Below are 25,162 nucleotides of genomic sequence, written 5' to 3' on the forward strand. Positions count from 1 at the left end.
TCCAAGTTTTTAGTTGTGGTCATTTCTTTTTGCTTAGAGAAGTTCCTTTAATATTTCTTGTAGTGCTGGTGTGGTGGTGCTGAACTCTTTTAGCTTTTGCTTGTCTACAAAACTTGTGATTTATCTATCAAATCTGAACAAGAGCCTTGCTGGGTATTCTTGGTTGTAGGCTTTTCCCTTTCATCACTTTAAATATATCATGCCACTCCCTTCTGGCCTGCAGAGTTTTTGCTGAAAAGTCAGCTGATAGAGTTATGGGAGTTCCCAGTATTAACTTCTTGCTTTTCCCTTTCTGCTTTTAATATTCTCTCTTTATCTTTAATTTTTGCCATTTTTAATTACAGTGTGTCTTGGTGTGGTCCTCTTTGGGTTAATCCTGTTTGGGACTCTCTGTGCTTCCCGGACTTGAATGTCTTTTTCCTTTCCCAGGTTAGGCAAGTTTTCAGCTGTTGTGTCTTCAGATTTTTTCTCAGCTTCTTTCTCTCTCTGTTCTCCCTCTGGATTCTCCCTATAATGTGAATATTAGTGCCATGTAATGTTGTCTCAGAGGTCTCTTAAACTGTTCTCATTTCTTTTAATTATTTTTTCTTTTTTTCTGTTCAGCATCAGTGATTTCCACTACTCTGTCAGCTAGCTGATTCATTCCTCTGTGTCATTTAATCTACTGTTGATTCCTACTAGTGTTTTTCATTTTAGTTATTGTATTCTTCATCTCTGGTAGGTAGTTCTTTATATTTTCTAACTCTTTGTTGTAAACTTCTAACTTCTTGTTCTGTGCACCCATTCTTCTCCCAAGTTCTTTGATCATCTTTATGATTATTACCCTGAATTCTTTCTTGGATAGACTGCCTATATCCACTTCACTTAGTTCTTCTTCTGGAGTTTATCTTGTTCCTTCATTTGAAATATGTTCCTGTATCACCTCATTTTCCCTAACTTAAATTTCTATGTATCTGGTAGGTTGGTTACATTTCCTGACCTTGGAGAAGTGGCCTTTTGCAGGAGATGTCCTATGTATCCCAGCAGTGCACTCCCCTCATCACCAGATCTGTATGCTCTGGGGATGCCTCCTCTGTTGGCTGCGTGGCTCCTTCTGTTGTGGCAGGCTGACTGGTGTGGGCAGTCTAGTAGGCTTGGTTGGCCCCTGGTCCAGTTGGTTGCCAGGCCCTGCCTTATGCAGAGGCCTGTTAGTTGCCAGGGTTGGGTCATGAGGTGGCTGGCTGTGGAACCCCAGGGGGCCCCGGGGCTAGTGCTGTCTCAGGGGTCAGCGGAGTCAGGGTCCAGGAGACCCCAGGCAGGGCTGGTGCCTGCCCACTAGTGGGTGAAGCGTGGTCCTGGGGCTAGTGCTGGCCTACTAGACTAACCGCTCGCTTTAAATATTCAGTTCCCACCTGGGGTCTTACATTGCTAAGCCTTCCTGGAGTTCTCTAACAGTGATCAATTCTGGCATTCTCTTTTTTAGTTTTGGGTTTATCTGATGGAGGAGGAAGAGGCAAAAAATCTGTATCATCTTGAAACCAATGTCAATTATCTGTCTTTACTAATAGACTGTGATATACATGAGGACAGGGGATTTACCTTGGTTTCTCTGGATGAGCAAAATGTGGGGCATATCTTAAATGCTCATTAAATATTTATTGAATGACTAATACTTTACATTTGTGTAACTATTTTGCATTTGCCACATTCCCATTCATAAAGCCTCTATTAGGGCAGGTGGCATTATCCTCAGATTTCAAAAAATATGACTATTTTTAAACTTCTTAGTATCTGTGACCAAATGAGTTGCTTTTCCAAAGGGCTGCATTACCATGAACAATCATATGAAACCCCAGGGCACAGGGTTTCCTCACTCTTAACCTATTATTTACCCCCAGCCTCCCTGTCCTTCCCTCCAACAAGCAGTAAGTCAGTAAGAGACTCCCAGGCACTAAGATGGTATTTTGATTTGTCTCCCTGGTCACATTTTCTCCCCACATGTATATGGAAGCCTGATTTTACAAATCTGAAAGTTCCTCTACAAGATATTTTTCTTTGTAAGCCACTCTTGGAGCTGGCCAAAGTGACAAAACAGAGTTATGAGGGTGAGGAAATGAGACAGATGCTGTGGGTTTAGTGCTGTATCTTATGACTTCCTCCTCAGATCCCAAATGCTAGAAACAATCCATGACTATTTTCTTATATAAAACTACTTATTAAGCAGAACTCCGGAGCATTAATGGTATCAGAATTCATTCACTTGTATAAAACCAAAAATGTTTAAAGGTAACATGTCTCCTCACATCAGGGGAGAGATGGGTATTTAGGGGGGGTGACACTGAGTAGAGTGCAACTGGCAGACTGTCCTCCCAAGAGGTGCAGGTCTCATTGAGAGAGGTCAGGACACATCCAGCCTGAAAATAGCTGCTTGTGCACTGCTGCCTTCCCTTCTCTTCCCCCTTTTCTTGGCAGAGTGCTAGTAATGTCATTTATAGCCAGGTTTATTTTTACTTTATAAAATCAAATGTGTGTTTTAAGAAATACCATTCTGAAGCTGAGAAATCGATTTAAATCTTATTTGATAGGTGTTTAAGGAATATCCATGTGCTCAGCTATTTTTTTTGAATAAATTTATTTTTATTATTTTTGGCTGCGTTGGGTCTTCGTTGCTGCGCGTGGGCTTTTCTCTAGTTGCAGCGAGCAGGGGCTACTCTTCGTTGCGGTGCGCGGGCTTCTCATTGTGGTGGCTTCTCTCGTTGCAGAGCACGGGCTCTAGGTGCACGGGCTTCAGAAGCTGTGGCTCGCGGGCTCTACAGCACAGGCTCAGTAGTGGCGCATGGGCTTAGTTGCTCCATGGCATGTGGGATCTTCCTGGACCAGGGCTCGAACCCGTGTCCCCTGCATTGGCAGGCAGATTCTTAACCACCGCACCACCAGGGAAGCCCCTTGTGCTTCAGCTATTATGAAAACAATGGAGAGTAGATGGAAAGGTGAAGATGATTCAGCAGCAGGATTCTACTAGTATAAAATACAGCTCTGGAAGGGCAGCATTCTTGATGGTAGGGAACGTGCTTCTTCTGAGACTAGTGAGGGCACGTCCTGTGACAGTTGGCAGGGCTGAATACAGTCTACAAACTCTCCAGCCCTCTCAGGACTACCTCCTCTAAGCATTCTTTAACTGCTCTTCTGTTCACAGTTTCATGTTTTCCCCCAATGTTTTGGCCTTCTTCACAGACACTATTAGAAAACTGAAGTTCTTGTAGAATTAGTGTTACATGGCTCAGCATTTGCCTCTTTCCCACTGTTGACCGGGACCTCTGTGGGAGTCTTGAAGAGGGGAGCTAGGGTTGTAAGTAGTTTTTGTTAACACTTCACACCTAGGGAAACACGTTGGTGGGAAGTGGTCAGAATGAGAGAAAATGATGTTTTAACCTTAAGGGAATGTTTAATGAGATTATTTCTTTAGCATTACTCAGAAAATGAACTTTTTTTTTTTTTTCTGGTCTGGGTGAAACACAAAACTTTATTAATAGCTGTTCTAAAAGGGAGGGGAAATAATTATGAAAGTATACTGGAAGCTTCTTATAAAATATTTTTTGGTAAAATAGGTCCATGTTTCAGCACGCTCACTGGTGACAGTTACTGAAACAGCAGATGCATCTCATTAAAAGGCAGCTAGGCTACAGACTCTGAGGACAGAGTTAGAAGGGAGGCATTTCCCTGCACAAAAGGGAACCAGAGATATGCTACGTGCTTAAAACTAGTTTTGAGCTTGTTTTGGGCACTAGTATTGAATAACCATTTGCTAGTTTGGCTATGTCCAATTATAAAGAGGTTAAGAATGATTATTCTGTTGAGAATATTTTGTCTAGCTATATTGATGAGAAAGATGATATAAGTGAAAGTCCTGATAACACAGAACTTAGAAAAGGGAAAGTAATAGATAAGTTCATCAATGGCCACCCATACGAGGGTAAGAAAATCCTAATTCTAAGGACTAGCTCTAGACTCCCAAACAAAAAAAGATCCACAGAAGTGGCGATTTATGATGTCTCCACTGGGCTTAGGAGAAATATGTGCAGATATGAATTATATCTCTTTGATTACATATTTACCATATAATTTTCAGAAAACAAATCCCAATATTTGCAAGTACTGAATTTGGCAGTACCTAGACCTACTTCTGGTGCATAACCAGATGAGCTTTCTATCTTAATTTTTTTCTATTGAAAATACTGGCATTAAGTTTTTTCAAAATATAAATATTTATTTTTGGCTGCGTTGGGTCTTCGTTGCTGTGTGCAGGCTTTCTGTAGTTGCTGTGTGCGGGCTTCTCATTGTGGTGGCTTCTCTTGTTGCGGAGCACAGGCTCTAGGTGCGTGGGCTTCAGTAGTTGTGGGATGCAGGTTTAGTTGCTCCATAGCATGTGGGATCTTCCTGGACCAGGGCTCGAACCTGTGTCTCCTGCTTTGGCAGGCAGATTCTTAACCACTGTGCCACCAGGGAAGTCCTGGCATTAAGTACTAAGAAAATTTTTGCTTTCCTGTTGCAAAGTCTTGGCTTCAAAATTGATTATTATCTAAATGAATATGAACATGGATGAGAGCTAAACGTTTCCTAGACTACTTGCTCCCGTTTAAAAAAAAATCTTAAAGTTTTGGTTAGGGAATTGTAACATCAATTAGTATATAGCGAGTTAAATTTACCTCATTAAAATTCAGAGAGGGTAGGGAGGATGTAACTAATGTAGGCTTATAAAACAGATGAAGATCATTCTATTTATAGCAAGATAAAACCACACTGCTGTATTTCGTAGTTTATTCAATTTTAATATGGTTTCCATTATTAACTTTTAAAACAATGATTTCCAGTTTAGAAAACAATGCACTGACCACATAATTCCTTTTTTTATTTTATACAGTTATACAAATATTCTAAATACACATTTTGTGTTCAAGATGATGGCAAATAAGATTAACTGTACAGTACATAAGGAAAGAAAATATTTTAAGCATATTTAGAAGCAATAGAAATGTCTATACAAAACAAGCAAAAATGGAATAAAATTTTTTATTTTTAAAGTATTGCAACAGGCCCACAGGTTTGTAACAAAAAAGTCTTTCTTTGCACAGTTCCTCACAATGCCCCATTAATAGCTAAAGCAAGACAGCGGTTTTAGAAAATAATGTTTCAAAATGCTACACATGGTACTACTGTCTGCACAGTTTGATCAAAATAACAACTCTATTCTGAGTCAAGCAAAACCTAGAGGAAATATACCAAACAACTTGAAAATCATTTGTATAAAATTCATTGCACATTATTTTACTTAGTTTGAAAAGTAAAAAAGTGTATTTACAAAATATTTCGCAGTCAAAATTATAAAGTGAATGGATATAACACGTCTTGATACAGACAGTTCAAGGAAAACACGAATGTTTTTTTAAAGAGGTTTTCAGTGCTCCTTCCACAGGGAAGTAAACATGATCTACTCAAATGGATTTACAAGATGTTACGCATACCGTAGCAAATTCGACACCTGCATTATAAAACAATGTTGAAAAGGCGAAAGGATGAGGAGTTTATACACTGTAAGAAGTGAGCTATTCAGAGATCAACAAGTACAATTTTTAACTCAGCATAAAAGTCTTCATAGTCTTCAGATAATAGACAGACATGAACATACTTGACTCGATGAAAGTTGAAAAAGCACCATGCACAACAGTTTAGTGGTAAACACTGAAAAAAATAGCACCTGGAATTCTGTGATATTGACAATTTAAAACTGGTCTAGTAATTGCCGGAGATATGGTGCCTTGGATAATTCTCTGTTTACTCGGGAGAGTTTGTAAAGTACTGGGCAGTTCAGAGAAACACATGGGATATGTCGATCAAGGCAACCTGTACAGTTCTTGCATATCTGAAAGTACAAGAAGAGTACATCAAATGATAGGAAAGTTTCTATCTAGATGTATAAACAACAAACTTTTATAATCCCTCCTTTGTGACCCACCACAGATTACAGGCAGACATATGGCACATATTACAGAAAGTTGCATTAATTTTCATCTCTTCGAAGCATAGCCAACCCTAAGTTAACACATTTCTAAAGGATATTATTTCACAAACCACAGAGCACAAAATTCCCTAAGGATTCATTTCATCCCAAAGATAAACTTTCACTTATGGTAGAATCCTATTATATTAACATCTACATAATAGGCTACCCAATTACCATTCAAAGACTGTCTCTTAAATGCACTATGTACACTATTTTTTCAAGTTACTCATATTAAACATTTTGTATGCCAATCATAAAAAAGTTACCCACTTTCTTATTTCAGAAGAGAAAATGCTAGTATGGAAAAAAAAAAATCAAAGCATGTGAATTTGAAAGTAGTAGTGTAGACCAGTAGTTTCAACCCTGGCTATATACATGAGCCTAAAAATAGACTAATGCCTCACCCCCATCCCAGACCAATGAATCAGGATCTCTGGGCATAAGAGCCTAAGAATCTGTATATTTTAGGGCCCTCAGGTGATTCTGATGTATAATGAGATCTGATCTAAAGGAAAATAATAAATCATAAGGCAATTTTTAAAGAGAAGCATTATAATATCTTACCCAGTGATCAGATTTTAATATGTAAAGTCTCAAGTTATACATACAGTTTAAAAAATTGATAAAACATGAAAAACATTAAAGGCTACTAGTGAGGGCCCCAAGGGTCAAGAAATCTATGCTGATTTTTTATGTGAATAGTGTATCCAAGTGATTAAACAAAGGGATAGCAAACAGCAGCTACCGTACTAGTTATCTCGGAAGAGAGAAACCAGCTCTGCTCTACCGAATTCTCTGACCTGTGTCTAACAGCCTCTGTTTTAGAGGTCTCTCAGGGCAAAAAAAGTTTTGCTCTTTGTGCCAGTATCTTCCAGTCAATTGAAAGGCCCATGTTTCTGAGCACGCTGGTTACTGTATCCAGTATTATGGTACTGCCACAAGCAAACTACTGAGAGCCCTGTGCTTCAGCGTGCTCTCTTGAAGAGTAAGTGTGCCGCTGTTCTACTCTGATTAGACCTCTGCCAAGAGACTCAAACCTACTCCCAAATACAGAATGTCTGCACTGCAGCTCTATGTACTGCAGCTACGTTCAGGTGCCAGGACAAACTGATAAATATTTATGCACTTGCTGTGCTTGCCTGATAAATAAACCAGGATGGAATTACTTGCCTCACTAAATTTAACTCAATGTTTAGTTTCAAGTTCCTTTACTGGTGATTTAAACCCTGAGCAGCTTACGTTTAAAACTTTAAACACCACAACCTGGAAACTTACATTTTAGCAAACGTACAACAAAAACTGCTTTAGTATTTATTGATTCTTTCTTTTTGCTATCCTTTGGCTTACTTTCTTGTTTTTTAAAAAATTTTCAGTCAGATGCTTAAATTCATTTTTTAATGTTTATTATTAGAAGTGTTTAAGTTGATGAATTTTTCTTTGAGATCTGCTATGGTTGTCTAGAACTTATATGTGTTTGTTTAACAGGGAGTGTTAAAATTTCCAAGTAGAAGGATCATTTTGTTTTCTGAGTTTATAATTAACTTACTAGCTTTATAGAATTGTATTGATAAAATGTTTGTAATATTTCAACTTTCTGAAGTTTATTAAGGTTTTCTTTATAGAGTAAAATATGTTCAATTTTTTAACATTCCATAAACACTTGAAAAGAAGGTGTAGTCTCTAATGTTGGATTACAGAGTTTGATATATAATTAAAAGGTCTGTCTTATAATGTTTAGATCTTTAATAATTGTACTGATTTCTGATCACTTGACTGGTCTTGGGCTGAGAGGTGTATCAAATCTATTACTAATGTTTCTGACAACTTCTCATTTTATCTCCTGTAATTTCTGCTTTATGAAAATTCCTACAGATTATTTAGTGCATAGGAGACACACATTTTAATTCTCTTAGGAAAACAACAGTCCTTAAGTTAAAATATCTCTTTAAAGATGATGAACCATCCTTATTTTAAACAGTGTTACTTTTAAAACTGCATTTTTGTAAGAAGTAAGACCTAATATTGAAGGAAGGTTCTGGTTAAATTGATGGCACCAACTAGCGTAGTGCATGTTGCTGGGGGCAGAAGATAGTAAGGTTCAGGGAAGAGGCCACTCACAGCCTCTGACGTCAGTGGAGCTCTGGAGGTCCTGCCCATGTTTGCACCTTGTACTAGACGCCAACTAGGGAATTTTCTATGAGGGCTGGTTGCTGCCATTGGGGTAGTAACCTAAAAAAACAGAAGCTGGGGTCACCCAGTGACTAGTGGTTGTACTAACCAGAACCACTAGTACAAAGTGGTACAAAAACTGGGACAGAGTGGCTGAAAATTGGTTGGCAATCACTCCAGTGACTTACTGCTGCTTTAACTGTGCATTCAGCAAGAAGCTGTTTCTTCATTTAATACATATGTACGAATGGGCTGGACTCCATGCTAGGCACAGCCAACTCAGCAAGGGCAGGGCCTCTGCCCTCACTGGGCTCACTTTCTCTTCGGTGGGGAAGCTCGAGCTAGTGTTGAGAATGGACAGGATGGCAGGGGATCAGGGTAGGAGGCTGGGGAGAGATAATGGTGGTTGGACTAGGATGGTAACAGAAGGGAAGGAGAAAAGTGAGCGTGCTTAACAACTATTTAGGAGAGGGAAAAGTCACTTTATCATTTCAGTAAGCTAGGCTTCTGTGGTTGCATCAAAATAATCATACTTTGAGATCTTACTGTCCTGAATGAAATCTGTTTAATGCATTCTGGATGACTGGCTATACACTATACAACTTAAGAGTTTTCTGCCAGTGCAGAATAGCAGCTAGAATGGTGCAGAGGAAACAGTGTATACTTTACCAGTCCTTTATCATCCCTCTATTCTAAGAGCCTAGTCTCCCAAGAGATTATTTCTCTCCCTTTTCAACTGTGTGGCAGCTAGGTTGTCCTCCTAGGAGGTTGTGGATACTCTGACTTGGTTCAAAAGCCTTTTTACCCTGAGGGGCATGGTGTAGAACCTGGCCTTTACATAGGTGGTTGGATTACATTAGGCATGTGAGCAGACCCGAGCTGCCAGGAGTGATCGTTTAGGAGAATTCACAATGACAGAGCTAGATAGGACCTAGGAAAGAGCATCAACCCACATTCTGAGAAAACTGGGGCCAGAGGACATGGCCAGTACTATGAAGTCCAGACTGGAATCCTGATGTTCTTACTATCAGCTTAATTCATTTTCCACTGTATCACACTGCCTTTCAATTATTTGGTTGGTTTTAAAACACTCCAATAACCTTATATATTGCTCTTCTAAAGACAAAACAAACAAACTCCACCTCAAAATTGTTATTCTCTCACCTGAAAGCTAAAATTGTAACTTGAAACATGATGCTATAAGATATAATCAGTCCTTTAAGAAATATACTACTTAAAAAAATGTGCTATAATATTTTTTCTTTACATTTAATTTTCTAACTTATTTCAAGAGATTCCTATTGTTTATTTCTGCTGGAATTCCACATTTGAAAAACTGTCTCTGCATTTTATGTCTGTATCCCATCTCGGCTGCTTATTACCAGTGGAACATGGCACAAATTACTTAATCCCTCTGTGTCAGTTTACTCATCTGTAAGAGGGCCTAGAACAGCCAGCCTCTGGCAGATAGGAAGATTAAATCATGTTAACTGTTAATTCTCTATCTTGACTCTCAGAATTGCAAACCTTGCAAGTTTACTAGCAGTTCTTTAGGAAAACCAGATTTTTATGAGAATGGTAAGTAGATATGGTAGACAAAGCAATTAGTACTTTTCTTTCTTTTTTAGAAATACTATTATAAAAGAAATTGGGTGGCTGGACATTGTAGTTCTATGGTTCCAATAAACGTAATACACTATTCTATAAAGACAAAAACTAAATTATAAAACAAATTTAGCCGTTTTTAATAGTTTAGTTCAATTATGATATTTTTAGGATTTTAGGAAGTTTATTAACTTAGAATCCTTATTCCACTTTCACACCAGAGCTTCACACCTTACACTACACCTCCCTCAAGAGTTGACTACATTTCCCTGAAGAATCAGATTGCTTGGGATTCTGGGTCTTTTGAACAAGGTTGTACCTTTACAAGTTGCTCCTGCTGACGTTCCAACTCTCGAATTTCTTGGTTGAGGATGACTGCAACATGCTGAGGTTGGCTGCGACAGTTACTACAGATGCCGTGCTGAGTCAGGTCATCACACACAGGACAGTGTAAGGTAGTAAAATATTGTGAGATAGTGCCTTTCCGCCCTTCAGGTTCACTTCGAGAGGAGCTGGTGGCTTTCTGGATCTATAGAAACAACAGTTCAGAAAAATATCAATTCAGAAATAAGTCTGAGCCAGCTGCATAGCAGAGTGGCTATTCTCATGCTAATTACAGGTTCACTAAGGCATTATTTCATTTGTTCAACAAATACTGAATAGCTACTATATGTCAGGCACTGTTCTAGACAATGGGGCTATAGAAAAGAACAAAGTCCTTCCTTTACACCTTAATATCATCAGATAATATTGTTTTGTTTTCGTAATTTTTGGGAAAAAAATAGTCTCAAGAGGCACAAACTTCCAGTTATAAAATAAGTAAGTCATTGGGATATAATATACAGAATAGGAAATATAGTCAATAATATTATAATAAATTTAAATGGTAACAGATGATAACTAGACTTTATCATGGTGATCATCTCATAATGTATATAAATGTCAAACCACTATGTCATACACTTGAAACTAATACCAGATTGTATGTCAATTATACTTCAATAAAAAAGAAAAAGTCTCCTGTCACTCAGTTTTTTTTTTTTTTTTGGCTGCGTTGGGTCTTTGTTGCTGCGCACGGGCTTTCTCTAGTTGCGGCAAGCGGGGGCTACTCTTCGTTGCAGTGCGTGGGCTTCTTACTGCAGTGGCTTCTCTTGTTGTGGAGCACGGGCTCTAGGTGCTCAGGCTTCAGTAGTTGTGGCGCACAGGCTTAGTTGCTCCGCGGCGTGTGGGATCTTCCTGGACCAGGGATCGAACCCGTGTCCCGTGCATTGGCAGGCAGATTCTCAACCACTGCGCCACCAGAGAAATCCCTGTCACTCAGTTTTTTGGTTGAGATATGTAGATGTATGAGATCATATGGGGCAGTGGAGATCACAGAGGACAAAGGAAGAAATCCAGGTTGAGAGTAGATACTATTTAAGGCTGCACAATTTGGGCCATGGCAGCAAGGTAAGTGGAAGGTTAAAAATAACTTGTTAGGCAGTAAGGTGCAAAATTCAAGCAAAAGTAAACCTGGAACATTTCAAATGAAATTAGATACATGTTACCTAATCATTCCTCATTTGAAGTAATACTGGTTTCAGAGATGTCTTCTGATACTCTTTTTCACACTGAAATAACATTATCATCTTACAATCATACCCTTGGTGTACTCCCTTGCTGTCTTATAAGTCACTCTGCATAAAAGTTATTAGGTCAGCCTTTTATAAATGCCATTGTTTTAACATTCTTGCTGGTGATGAAATGAAAAATAGTAATAGCTTTGTGGCGTAGAGCCAGAACACAGCATTACAGATGTTGGCCAGCACAGATTCTCTGAAGCACAGCTTCAACCTCAGTTTCCCAGCTTATTCTTTTCCTTGAGGCCCTAAGTGCTCACTGAGAAAGTAAAAATAATTTAAGTATCAACTTTTATCAGTTTTCCTGCATACCCTCAGCCTTTCGTAGTCTGAGCAAATGAAAGCAGATCTAATTCTAAACATCAGATAACAACTGCTACTCTCCTAGAGTAAATGTATCCCAGATTATTACAGAACCACAAATCGTTCCTTCAGGCTTCTAATGGGTAAACTAAGAAAAAAAGAGTTCAAGCAAAACTCCCTTTGGTCAGATTCCACATTGCATGTTTTACTTTAGTAAACTGCTATTTTAACATTATTTCCTTAGTCTGGTTTCTGCAGGACTATGTCTAGCTACTACATCCTATACATTTCTTAAACACCCATTTTGAAGGGATTTTCTGCTCTCCTTTGTTTAATTTTTATTAGCTGCTTTGAGTTATTTTATAGTTAAGTGTTTACCATTGAAGTAGTTGTGGATTTGATCTTCTATAATTTGGCCAATCTGACAGAAGCTGGGAAGGTGTTTGTAGAAAACTAAACCAGAAAAATGTAGCACCTTTGTTGGTATAGGATAATAAAGCATTTGCTTTGCTCTGATAGCATATAAATAAAATCTTTAGTTCTACTGAAAATTGTAAGTGAATTCTCTCTCTAGAGTCATAGCACAAGTACTATTTAGTAGGCTTACCCTTGGTAATTCATGATACCAGTTGAAGACATCAATACCAATAAGTGAGAAGATTCTTGCCAGGGGTGGAAGGATTTGCTTGGTGATATAGTAAGTGGCATTCAGTCTCAGAGTCGGGTCCTGCAGGACTTCCACTGGGCGCCTTACCAGCTGGATAAGTGGTACTCCGGGGGTCCCATAAATGATGACATATGGCACTCGTTCCCCAACTCGAGGCTCAGAGCGCCGATCATAAGTAAGCATTTTCCTATTTAAATCCAAATAAAATAGTCACTCAAAGATGTCATGGAAGGCATCTTTCCAGAAAATTAAATGAGAATTAAACAATAATGAAACCATGAGAAATCGACAAGGGGAACCTTCAAGTAACTTTTTTGATAACCGTATACACTTCACTTAGTTGGCACCAAGTGGATATGCTGTAAGAGTTTAATAAAACTTACTTTGTAAATTACTGTTACATGGAGAACAATATGAGTTAGCAGATATCAACTACCTTAAATTGTTTTCTATCCCCTAAGAGTAAGAATTAACTATTGTAAATCTAATAATGGAAGATAAAATTTAGCTGATTAGATGATCTGATTTTAGAATGATACCATCTCTGTGCTTTGGTAGATCAAAATTAAGGACTAGTGATTCTGATATGGGAAAAACAATCAATTCCAGCTCTGTAACAGATTACAATTTCACTGAATTTAGTTTCTGCAGGGAAGGCCGGAATAGGAGCTCTTTCTTCTTCTTTAGAACTTGCAAGGTATGGGGGTCACCCACTCACTTTAGGAAGGCTTCACGTGGGCAGGGGACTAGACAATTGTGTATCTGTGCCTGCAGACTGGTTGTCTTTTCATCTACTCCAAACCATTCCAAATCCCAGGACTACACTTACTAGGTATTGGGGGTTGTGCTGTTGTGCACATCATTACCTTGTAAGTTCCAGGGCTGGCACACACGCGCCAGGTTTGTAAGAGGCACTTCCTCTGTATTCCTTTGCAAAGATAAAATCTTGTATGCTGGCCTTTCCTTCCAGAAGCTTCATACATTGTCGTTGAACATACTGTTTAATTAAACTTATATCTCGTGTTTCAAATAGCAGCTTCAGAGAACGCTCAAGTATCTTTAAAAAAAAACGGATATGTTCATAAGGATAAAATATCCCCCAATATATTTCATCATTGCTGTTATACTTTCAATTACGTTAATTACTGAAACTTGCTGATCTGTCTGAACAATCTGCTATTTACAATGACTAGATAATAAAAATTACTGAAACTGGAAAATATTTTGGAGACTTTATTTAACTTGCTATTCCTAAAAATAGAATATTATGTAGTTTGAGGAAAATCATATCGGGATGATATGCAGATGAAACATTTGCTGTGTGCGATGAGCGACATGGAACATTTAAGTTGTCTTAAATAGCCAAGAGCACTCCAGGCACAAAAAGCCAGACATCATTTCATGTATTATTTTTTATTTACCCTATTATAGAAAGGGCTGGATTCAGGTGGACAGAGAGAAGTTTAAACATCACCAAGCAGTGAAATACAGTCAGTCTTTTTGCCTTTTTATAGTGTCAATAAATATATACTAACTGTGATAGAATTTTCTGTGCTGGAGTATTTCTACTAGAAAATGACTGACATGCAGTAGATATATGCAGTGGAATGAATTTAAATTAGTTCCAGGTGAAAGCTCTGTATCTTATTCTGAGTACTGGAATCCATACATATTTACACAAGAAGTTGCTAACTTAGCCAAGGCACCATTCTTCCCTCAGAGGAAGAATGCACTGGATATCTTTTCCAGAAACTAGTATTAAAAAATATCTCAAATTTACATAATATTATATGTGACATAATAGGTTGCTATCAGTCAATCTATTACGCTTTTAATGCTCTCGTAAAACTCAGTGTATAGAGTGCTATTCCATTTATACCATTTATTTTTGATTTGTTATAGAAGGAATCTGGGCCTGAATAAAGAAAGAATAAATATAATATACTATGGTTGAGAAATTTAGGTAACTTATATTACCATTGTTAAGAAATCTCCCTAACTTGTATTTGGTAACCCAAGTAAACAGAATTTCAGTTAATCTAGGATGGATTATATTACTTATGAAATTTCTCTGTTCAGTTTCCCTTCTTTATCCTGCTCCATAGATTTTGGGTGTTGCCATATATCATCTCTAGGTGATTAGGCAGGAAATTTTTTATCAAGTTCAAGTGTTGTTTTTTAGCAACTGTGATAAAAGGTAAGGTGTGGGAGAAGTCAGAAACTAAGGACTTAAATAAGTTGTTTTCATTAGAAATGAAGTTCTCAAAAAATCATACAGTTTCTCTTATAGTTATACATAGTCATATAGGCTATATAGTTCCTCCACCTAGATACGTGCTTAAGGATTTGTACCAGATTCTTTAGCCACTTATTTCTTTTTTAAAATTATTATTATTATTATTTGGCTGCATTGGGTCTTCCTTGCTGCACGTGGGCTTTTCTCTAGTTGCGGCGAACAGGGGCTACTCTTCGTTGTGTGCGAGCTTCTCATTGCAGTGGCTTCTCTTGTTGCGGAGCATGGGCGGGCTTCAGCAGCTGCAGCACGCAGGCTTGGGAGTTGCGGCACACGGGGTCCTAGAGCATGCAGGCTCAGTAGTTGTGGCGCATGGGCTCTACGGAGCATGGGCTTCAGTAGTTGTGGCATGTGGACTCAGTAGTTGTGGCTCTCAGGCTCTAGAACGCAGGCTCAGTAGTTGTGGCGCACGGGCTTAGTTGCTCCGCAGCATGTGGGATCTTCCCAGACCAGGGATCGAATCGTGTCCCCTGCATTGGCAGGCAGATTCTTAACCACTGCGCCAGCAGGGAAGTCCTAGCCACTTATTTCTTAAAGATGACAACAAGATAGATAAAACTTACCTTAGAAACAGCAGGGCAGGAATCTCTTCTGACTGTTTCTATTCCTTTTGCATCAAATACTGGGTCCTTTTGATCCAGTGTTTCATACATGTAACCCACATACCTCTTTTTTGTTTGTAAGACACAGGGCAAATATACCTGTGACGAAATTAATAAAATATCTATCAATAACCATTTTTTCCCAACCATGAATATCTTATTTTTATATGCCTTTTTCTCTCTTTAACCAGATGTCAATTATAAAAAATTCTAAATGTGGCTTAGGGCCCAACGAATTCATGATACAAAATGAGACAACACTTGCAGGTAAAAGCACTCAAAGTGAGTTGTTCTACTTCCTCACCACACACTCACTCCTTTACTTGCACTATCAATTTTGCTCCTTCCTCAGCTGATACTGCTCTCTCAAAGTCTTCAATCATATCTTTTTAAACAATTTAAAAAATGACTTTAAGTAACACCTACTATATGGTACAAATTGAAAAGTTATAAGAGAATATACAATGAAAAGTCTACCTTTCCCTCCACAGAGGCATCCTGTTATTGATTTCCTGTATATTCTTCCAGAAATATTCTATCTAGGTACATGTACTTATATACATAAGGGTAGCTTACCTTCCACATCACTCTGCACTTTGCTTATTTCATTTAATAACTTATCTTGGAGAGCATTCCATCCTGTACAAGAAAGCTCATTTTGTTTTGTAGCTACATAGCAGTCCACTTTATGAGGGTATAATAATTTTTGTAACTAGCTACCTACTATGGGTTATTTAGGATGTTTCCAATCTTTTGGAGTTACAAATAGTGTTCCAGTGAACAACTGTGCATGGATAAATCCACAGGATAAATACCTTGAATTGGAATTCCTGGATGAATGGGTGTGTGTCCCCACACCTTTTTATGTTACCAGATTGGTCCTTTCCTCTGCCCCAAAGCTGTATCAGTAATCACACTAAACATAAGTGGTGTAAAAGTGGTGTAAAAAATGTAACTTGTAAAAGGCAGAAATGATCAGATTAGATCCCATCAAAAAGATACAACAATATGCTTTCTACTAGAAATCCACTTTAAATATAAGGACATAGAAAGGTTAGAAAAAAGATACACTTGTTACTAATCAAAACAACACTGTTGTGGCTATATTAATATCAGAAAAAGTAGATTTCCAGATAAGGAATATTATCAAAGATAAAAGTATCAATTTGTCAAGAAGATACATAACCATAAATGTATATGCACCTAATAAGAAAACTTCAAAATGCATGAAATAGAAGCTGGCAGAACTAAAAGGAGGAAACAGGCAAATCTATGATTATACTTGGAGACTTTAGCACCTCTCTTCTAGAAATTGACAGAGAATCAGTAAGATTGTTGTTGGCTTCAACAACACTATCAGTTAACCTAAGTGACATTATAGAACATTCCACCCAATAACCAGAATACACAGGGATTTTCAAGGTCATATGGGAACATTTACTAAGAGACCATATGCTAGACCAAACAACAAACTTTAACAAGCTTAAAAGCATTGAAATTATATAGACTATGTTCTTTGACCACAATGGAATAACAAAAAGATGTATGGAATATCCTTAAAAATTTGGAACTTAACACACGTCTAAATAACCTACAGGTCACTATCACTGAAGTAAATCAATAATAATAAAAGCACAAGATATCAAAATTTGAAACTAGTGTTTTGAGAGAAATTTGTTATTATTAAACGCTTATATTAAAAATTTTTGTTTAAAATCAATGATTCAAGTTTCTAAATTAAGACAGGAAAAGAGAAGCAAACTAAACCCAAAGTTAAGTGTAAGGAAGGAGATAATAAAGAGTGGAAATTAATGATACAGTTCTTCAGAAAGTTCTATAAATGGATAAACCACTAGCTAGAATTATCAAGGGGGAAAAAATGGAAAAACAAATTATCAAAAGTGAAAGGAGGGATGTTACTAAAGATTTTACAGATATCAGAATCACAATAAGGAAGTATAAACAGTTCATGCCAATAAATTTGACAACTTAGGAGAAATGGACAAACTCCTTGACAATCAAAAGTTTTAAAACTGACATGAGAAGAAAACCTGAATAATATATATTAAAGATATTTAATTTGTAATTGAAAATCCCTTCCCCCCCATAAAATTTCAGGACTAGACTGCTTCACTGATGAATTTTATCAATCATTTAAGAAAAAACTGTACCAATTTTACACACTTTTTCTCTCAGAAAGTAGAACAGGAAACACTTCCAACTTATTTTATGAGGTCAGATTTTTTTTCCTGTCCCCAAACCAGACAAAGACAATACAAGAAAAAAAACAAAAAAACTACAGACTGATATTCATGAACATATGCATCATGATTCTTAACAAATGTCTGTTTTCTTTGAGAAGTTTTGCAGTTTTTGCTTTTATGTTTAGGCCTGTGATCTATCTCAGGTAAAATTTCACATCTGGTGTTATTTTCTAAGGACACCATGCTCTTCACTTTGCCAGACAGGTTGAGTGTCCACAGCATCACACACATACTTCTAGAATAGCACTCATCATCGCTCTGTTTTCTAATTTTTCTTCCCTCTCTCCCTGCAATTAGAATGCTCACTCTTCAGGGCAGATACTGTATCCAAGTCCTCTCTGAATCTCTTCTAGCACAATTCTTGCTTCAGAGTAGGTGCATGATAAACATTTGGGAGTCATGTTTGATTCTCTTCTCCCTCTTTTGTCTTTTCCACACCTGCTCTCCTAAATCAAACACTTTTAACTCCTGCCCATCCTTCTTTCCATTTTCTCTTGAATTGTTTATTTTCGCTAGTTTATCTCACTACTTCAGGATATACAGGTTGCAAGAGGCATCCTGTCTTGAGATTCTCCTCTTTCCAATCCATCTCCACACCACTGTGAGGCCAGTCCTCCCCAAAAAGCTCTGTCATGCTTTTGTTTGAAAAACTTTCCTGAATAAAGTTTAAACACTTTAGCTTGGCATTCAAGACACTCTATAATCTGGTCTTAACTTTATTTTTCCAGTCTTCTCTCCCACTACTCTGTATTCCCATGTTGTGCATTTCCAACTTCCATATCCTTCTATATACCATTTTCTTCTGTGCAGAATGACTGCAGCACCGTGGCTGCCTATTGAAATTCTAACCATTTTCTGAGACAGAATGCAATGTATACCTCCTACATGGAGTCTCCCCATCCAGCCTAGGAGGACACAGTACCTTTTCTTTGCACTCTTACAGTGCTTAGGGAGACTGCTTCCTAAGTTTACAATGAAAGATCATTTACATACATTTCTATCTTTCCTTTTAGATTATTGGCTCTTAGAGGGCAGGACTGTGTCTCATGCTTCTTTGCATTCCACACCTCTCCTAGCTCCGTATCTTTTATATAGAAAGAACTAAATGCATATTTCATATCCAAAGTAAAGTGAAAATAGTCGAGGGTCCTGTGGCAGACTGCATTCTCCAAAGAAATAATATCTTCCATCCCACATAGCCTTCTCACAATGTGACTCTGACATTCTTCCCATTAAGAGATGGGGACCTATGTTCCCTCTCAAATCTAGACAGGCTATGATGCTATATGATTTTGAGACTAGGTCATAAAAAGCAAAATAGCTTTCATCTGGTTCACTTTGGGATGTTCATTCCTAGAACTCGGCTATCATGCTGTGAGGAAGAACAGGTAGCCCCAGGGAAAGGCCAAGTGTAGGTGTTCCAGCTCACAGCCCCATCTGGTGTCCCAAATGGCAGGCAGCATCAACCCCCGACATGAGAGTGAGCAAGCTTCAGGTGATTTCAGTCCTTAGCTGTCAGCTAAGGACCTAGACATTGTGGAGCAGAGACATGCCATCACAGCTGCACCCTTCATGAATTCCTGACCCATAAAAATCTGTAAGCTCAATAAAATGGTGCTTGTTTTATACCATTAAGTTTGGGGTTACACAGCGATAGTTAACTGGAATAGTCTTTTCAGTTCTTTATATAAGACATTACAGGGGCTTCCCTGGTGGCGCAGTGGTTGAGAGTCCGCCTGCCGATGCAGGGGACACGGGTTCGTGCCCCGGTCTGGGAGGATCCCACATGCCGCGGAGCGGCTGGGCCCGTGAGCCATGGCCGCTGAGCCTGTGCGTCCGGAGCCTGCGCTCTGCAGCGGGAGGGGCCACAGCAGTGAGAGGCCCGTGTACAGCAAAAAAAAAAAAAAAAAAAAGACATTACAAAAAAATTGAGAAAATTATACAAAAATAAGGGAAAAATACTTTAAATTTAACACTTTCACAGACCCATATACCATTACAAAATCTGAAAGTGTATTGAAAAAGTCAGAAATCTACAGAAGGTATGTGAATTTTATATGTGGTTAGTAGTATTACATTTCTCTTACCTTTTCAAACTTCAGTTTCACTGGTTTAGGATTGGTAGCAGTTACAGCTTCAGCAATTTCCTGACCAATCTTAAAAGACTGCTCCTTAGTGGCTCCTTTCAGTAGCACAAACATACTAAGAGGTTTAAAAATAAAGTAGGGTAATGAGGAAGGCATTGTAACAAAAAAAAATCTCATCAATAGTAACTTTCCTGGATAATACTCTAAAACCAAGGAGAACCTTTTTTTCCCCCTTACTCTTCCTTATTAAGTTGCTCCCTACCTGAATTTTCTTGTTTTGTCACACTTTTCCTGTGTGCTCACAGTATATCTTGTTACAGATCTTTAAGACATCTAATGTTTCTAGTTTAGCTACACACAGAACAGCTATCACAGCTGCCAAGAAGGTCCTGGGTCATTCCTATACATTTACAGCTTTCCATGACACACAATTATGTCAGTCACAAAATAAAAGATGATGACTATAAAGAAATGGAAAATTTACTTGTGATATGGGAGGGAATTTCCTTCCAGAACCACCCAACTTAGAAAAGAACACATGTATATTTTGTAAAATATGTTCATTGAAGAACAGTTAGAAAACACAAAAAGGCACAAAGAAAACAGCCATTTATAATCTCACCATTCAGAAAAAAGACACTACAAGCCTTTTGTGTACATCTGTAAATCTTTTCTCATTTGGGATCACAGATCATAGTTTGATAACTTTTTCCTTTCACTTAATGGTATATTGTGAACATTTTCCCGTGTCACTTAGTTCTTTTACATTATTTTAACAGTTGTACTGTATTTCAATGTATGGATATAGTATAATTTAACCAAACCCCTACCACTGGAAATCTTAAGTCATTAAATTTTTTTCCTAATATTTAATATATAATAATAACTTGGCAAGCTATGTCTTTAGAATAAATTCCTAGAAGAGGAATTTCTAGATAAGTGGTATATATTAAAAATAGTTTTTGAAAGATAATGTGAAACTGAAGTCCAGAAAGATATTTCTGACATACAATCCCACCATCAGTATATGCAGGTCAAGAGGGAAGGATTTCTAATACGGATAAAAAAAATTCTAATATGAAAAATACTAAAAAATAACTGATAAAAGTATTGGGCATTTTGTCCTAATATAATCCAGCTAACTCTGTAATAGCACTTTACACCTCAGTATATACCACAATCTGAGACCAAAAGAAGTAATGGCGAATAAATATACTTAAGAAATAGAGATTATAAAGCTGATCTTCATTTATAACTTTAGTGGAAAGACATTAAATAGTAGAAATGAATACTATCTTGAAACATGGACTTTAAGATTCTTGGAGCCACATAAACCAATCTTATTATTTCTTAAATGCTTTTATATTGGACTTTCAGTCTCATTTGGATGGTTTTTTTTGAAAAGCTCTTTGTCTGCCAATATTGCAGATAGTACTTGTGTTACAGTTTGATCTGAAAAGCTTAAGGAGTATTTATTTAATATTACTTAAGGCCTTGAAAATAAAAATTTATCAATCAATTAATTTTAACATAAGGCACAACAAATAGGCCTTAGATAGCTAATTATACTTTTAAGCTAGGCTATATTCTGAACCACCTAAAGCTGTTTATAATATTTTCTTTCTAAGCCCATCTGATGCTCATTATACGAGTATAGCCTTTAAAAAAATAGATTATTACAAAATTTCCTTTTGAAAGATTATTTAAAAAATCAACTTGAGATATAATTTGCATATAATAAAATGAATACATTCTAAGTGTACAGTTCCATGAATGTTGACAAACGTATAGGCTTGCTATGGGCTGAACTGTGCCCCTTAAATTCATACGCTGAAATCTTAACCCCCATTGTGAATGTGACTGTATTTGGAGATAGGGCCTTTAAAGAAATGATTAAGTTAAAATGACGCTCTAATTTAGGTGGTTAGGGTGAGCCTAATCTGGTATCTTTATAAGAGGAAATTACACAAAGAAACACCAAGAATGCACATGAACAGAGGAAAGATCATGTGAGGACAAAGTGAGGAGGTGGCTACCTGCAAGCCAAGGAGAGAGGCTTCAGGAGAAACCACAGCTACTGGCTAACGCCTTGATCTTGGACTTCAAACCTCCAGAACTGTGAGAAAATAAATTTCTGTGCTTAAGCCACCAAATCTGTGACAGCCCTAGAAAATTAATATATTTGTGTAACTACCACCAGAATCAAGATATAGGGACATTTTCATGACCCCATAAAGTTCCCTTGTACTCCTTTGCAGTAATTCTCCACTCCACTCCCAGCAACACATGACCAGCTTTCAATTACTATAGATTAGTTTTGTCTTTCAAGAATTTTATATAATATACAGTACATACTTATGTCTGGCTTCTTTCACTCAGCATATTTTTGAGATTCACCCATGTTGCTAAAGTAGCAGTAACTGGTTCCTTTTTATTGCTGAATAGTACTCCATTGTATGGATATGCTACATTTGTTCATCCATTCATCTGTTGATGAACATTTGGACTGTTTGCAGTTTTGGACTATCAAGAATAAAACTGCAGTGAAGAGGTGCATCAAGTCTTTGTGTGGACCTAAGTTTTCATTTCTCTTAGGTAAATGCCAAGGAGTAGGATTGTTGAGTCACGCTAAGGGGGTATGTTTAACTTTAGATGTAAATGCCAAACTTAAAAAAAAAAGATTATTATGCTTAAAATGTTCAGATGCAATAATGAATTGAAGTGTTTCTACACACATTGCTATAAAGCTCTAGAACAGAGAAACTAAGCTATGGTAATAGAAATCAGGTAAGTGGCTGCCTGGGGGTAGGGGATGAAAGTGAGGGACTGACTGCAAAGGAGCATGGCAGAACTCTCTACAGTGATAGAAATATTCTATATCTTGACTCGGGTGGCAGCTGATTACATGGGTCTATACATTTTGTATATTGAACTATGCACTTTTTTGTTCAAAATTATACCTTGATAAAGTTGATAAAAAATTAAAGGTACACATACTTTACATCTTAAAAGTTATTACAGGGTATATATTTGAGATTTTACCTAGTAGTGTTAGGGGTTTTACTTGAGTTCATCTGTGCTGTTTTGGCTAGTTTTAGTTGGAGCTAAGCTTCAAGAGAGCTGACCAGGATTAATGGAAGTTTTGGGTCACTTAACAGAATGTAGGTGACCAGCCTACAAAGAGAAAGACTGTTTTAAAATAAGTTTCTAGGGAATTCCCTCGTGGTCCAGTTGGTTAGGACTCCATGCTTTCACTGCCAAGGGAGTGGGTTCAGTCCCTGGTCGGGGAATTAAGATCCTGCAAGTTGTGTGGCACAGCCAAAAAAAAAAAAATTTCTATTTGTCTGTTACTGGTGCTTTTAATGTAGTTAAATAATGTTTATCTTTGGTTGATAGATCACATTTAAAGCAGTGATTTTCATTTCACATGGGGTGGGGAGTTAAACGGGGATATCACACCTAGGAGGCTTTTCTCAATCATACTCAGATGAATTTCCCAAGAGATTTTTGTTCTAGTTCCCCAGCACCCTTCTGCTGCCCCGGCAGTATGTGTGTTGTCAAATGTCCTTCCCTACCCTGCCTGAGAATCACTACTACAGAGAGCTTCAATAACTGATGGGAGTAGGTCTATCCCACTAGGGTGGGATAAATATTATTGATAACCACTATTATATAGAATAATTGTTTGAACCACTACAATATAAAGAAATTCAGGGTGTTTACATTTATACCGTCTAAATGGACAATAATGCATAACTGCTCTAGAGAGAGAAACACCCTTCTAACAGAGTAATTTTGATGCTTTGTTAACCAATCTCCCTTAGCTAGACTCCAAGATTCATAAAGTCAGCAGTCCTGAAACTGGAGGGAGGCTAAGTGACTTTTTGATGGCCATGCAATCAGCTAGGAGCACAGCTAGAAAGAGAATCCAGATCTCTCTCTTGGTTAAGAACTCTTTCCCTCCACCAAGCATACATTTATTATCCCTAGAGCAGTGCTTCTCAGTATGTTATCATTATTGTCCTCCCCCCCAAAAAAGTTAAAAGTAAATTTAACAAGAGAAAGTAATTACTAAGGATTAAAATGTTGTTGGGTAGGGTTGAGCTCTGTGGGGCCAAAAGCCACTGTACTTCTTTGCTCCTCGAGGACCAACTTGTACGCTGCTGGGCAGTATTATTACCATTGAGAATGCATGCCCTAGAGTGAACTGCCCTCATACAGTGTATTTCAGTAAACATTTGTTGAATGAATCAGATGGTGAATGGTAGTCAAAAGCTCTAATGATACTGCAGGGAATTCCCTGGCTGTCCAGTGGTTAGGACTCAGCACTCTCACCGCCCAGGGCCCAGGTTTGATCCCTGGCTGGGGAACTAAAATCCCACAAGTCGGGCAGTGTGGCCAAAAAAAAAAAAAAAAGATACTGCAAATACAATTTCTTTCTTTCTTTTCCTTCTTTTCTCTCTCTCCCTCCCTCCCTCCCTCCCTCCCTCCCTATCTATCTATCTATCTATCTGTCTATCTATCCTGTGCTGTGTGGCACATGGGATCTTAGCTCCCCAACCAGGGATCGAACCTGTGCCCCCTGCATTGGGAGTGCAGAGTCTTAACCACTGGACTGCCAGGGAAGTCCCTACACTTTTTTGATTAGAATAATAAAAACCGGGCCTCCCTGGTGGCGCAGTGGTTGAGAGTCCGCCTGCCGATGCAGGGGATACGGGTTCGTGCCCCGGTCTGGGAGGATCCCATATGCCGCGGAGCGGCTGGGCCCGTGAGCCATGGCCGCTGAGCCTGCGCATCCGGAGCCTGTGCTCCGCAACGGGAGAAACCACGGCAGTGAGAGGCCCGCGTACCGCAAAAAAAAAAAAAAAAAAAAAAAAAAAAAGAATAATAAAAACCTGTGATGTCTTATGTAGAGAGATACCAATTTATGGTTCCACTGTTAACTAGTTGGGCAATCTTAGACAAATTTCTTATTCCAGGGGAATCTGCTCTTAAGTAGCATCTGAGAATGTGCCCCCTAGGGTTTTCTCCCGACCCTTTTAGGTCATGAAAACTCCTGACCTAAAAGTCCTCTTCCAGCTCTGACATTCTAAGTCAGGGTTTTTTGGTTTGAATTCCTAAAAATCTTACAGTCAGAATCATGCCAACTTCTGCTTCTGGGTGCGTGTTGTCAACTACTGATGTGTTTGAACCCTGAATTAAACTCAACAATTTAAAGTTTAACTTTCTCCTCTTCCCTAAATATTTTGTGAGGAGCTCTGCTAACAAGGTGAAAAACTATGTTCCAGTAATTTTTATTTTGCTAGACTATTCAGCAGAAGTGGTTTTACAGGGCAGTGAAATACTCACAGTCAAAGTGAGGAGTGGCTTTTGACGGGGAACAGTAGAGACTATGGATAACTGGGGCCTGGATAACTTGAAACTATCCCCACCTGCTGATAATGAAACAGCTGCTATAGGAGGAAAGGTCTCATTCAGCATTAATATGATTATGCTGATTGTATGTGCATTAA

At 38.1% G+C, this 25,162-nt stretch overlaps 1 protein-coding gene across 1 annotated transcript in view; it reads right to left on the minus strand.

Moving 5' to 3' along the window:
• Window positions 1–5,677: 5,677 nt before the first annotated feature.
• REV3L (REV3 like, DNA directed polymerase zeta catalytic subunit) overlaps window positions 5,678–25,162 on the minus strand; it is a gene marked incomplete at its 5' end in the record, with an annotated part of 186,822 nt that continues 167,337 nt past the window's right edge. The window contains 6 exons of the mRNA XM_079716335.1: window positions 5,678–5,899; window positions 10,134–10,343; window positions 12,344–12,590; window positions 13,270–13,460; window positions 15,260–15,397; window positions 19,650–19,764. Of these exons, the coding sequence (XP_079572461.1) occupies window positions 5,759–5,899; window positions 10,134–10,343; window positions 12,344–12,590; window positions 13,270–13,460; window positions 15,260–15,397; window positions 19,650–19,764 (1,042 nt within the window). The 3' untranslated portion in view covers window positions 5,678–5,758. The remainder of the gene's footprint in view (window positions 5,900–10,133; window positions 10,344–12,343; window positions 12,591–13,269; window positions 13,461–15,259; window positions 15,398–19,649; window positions 19,765–25,162) is intronic.

This window comes from Hyperoodon ampullatus, assembly GCF_949752795.1.
Source record: "Hyperoodon ampullatus genome assembly, chromosome: 12".
Taxonomy (NCBI): Eukaryota; Metazoa; Chordata; class Mammalia; order Artiodactyla; family Ziphiidae; genus Hyperoodon; species Hyperoodon ampullatus.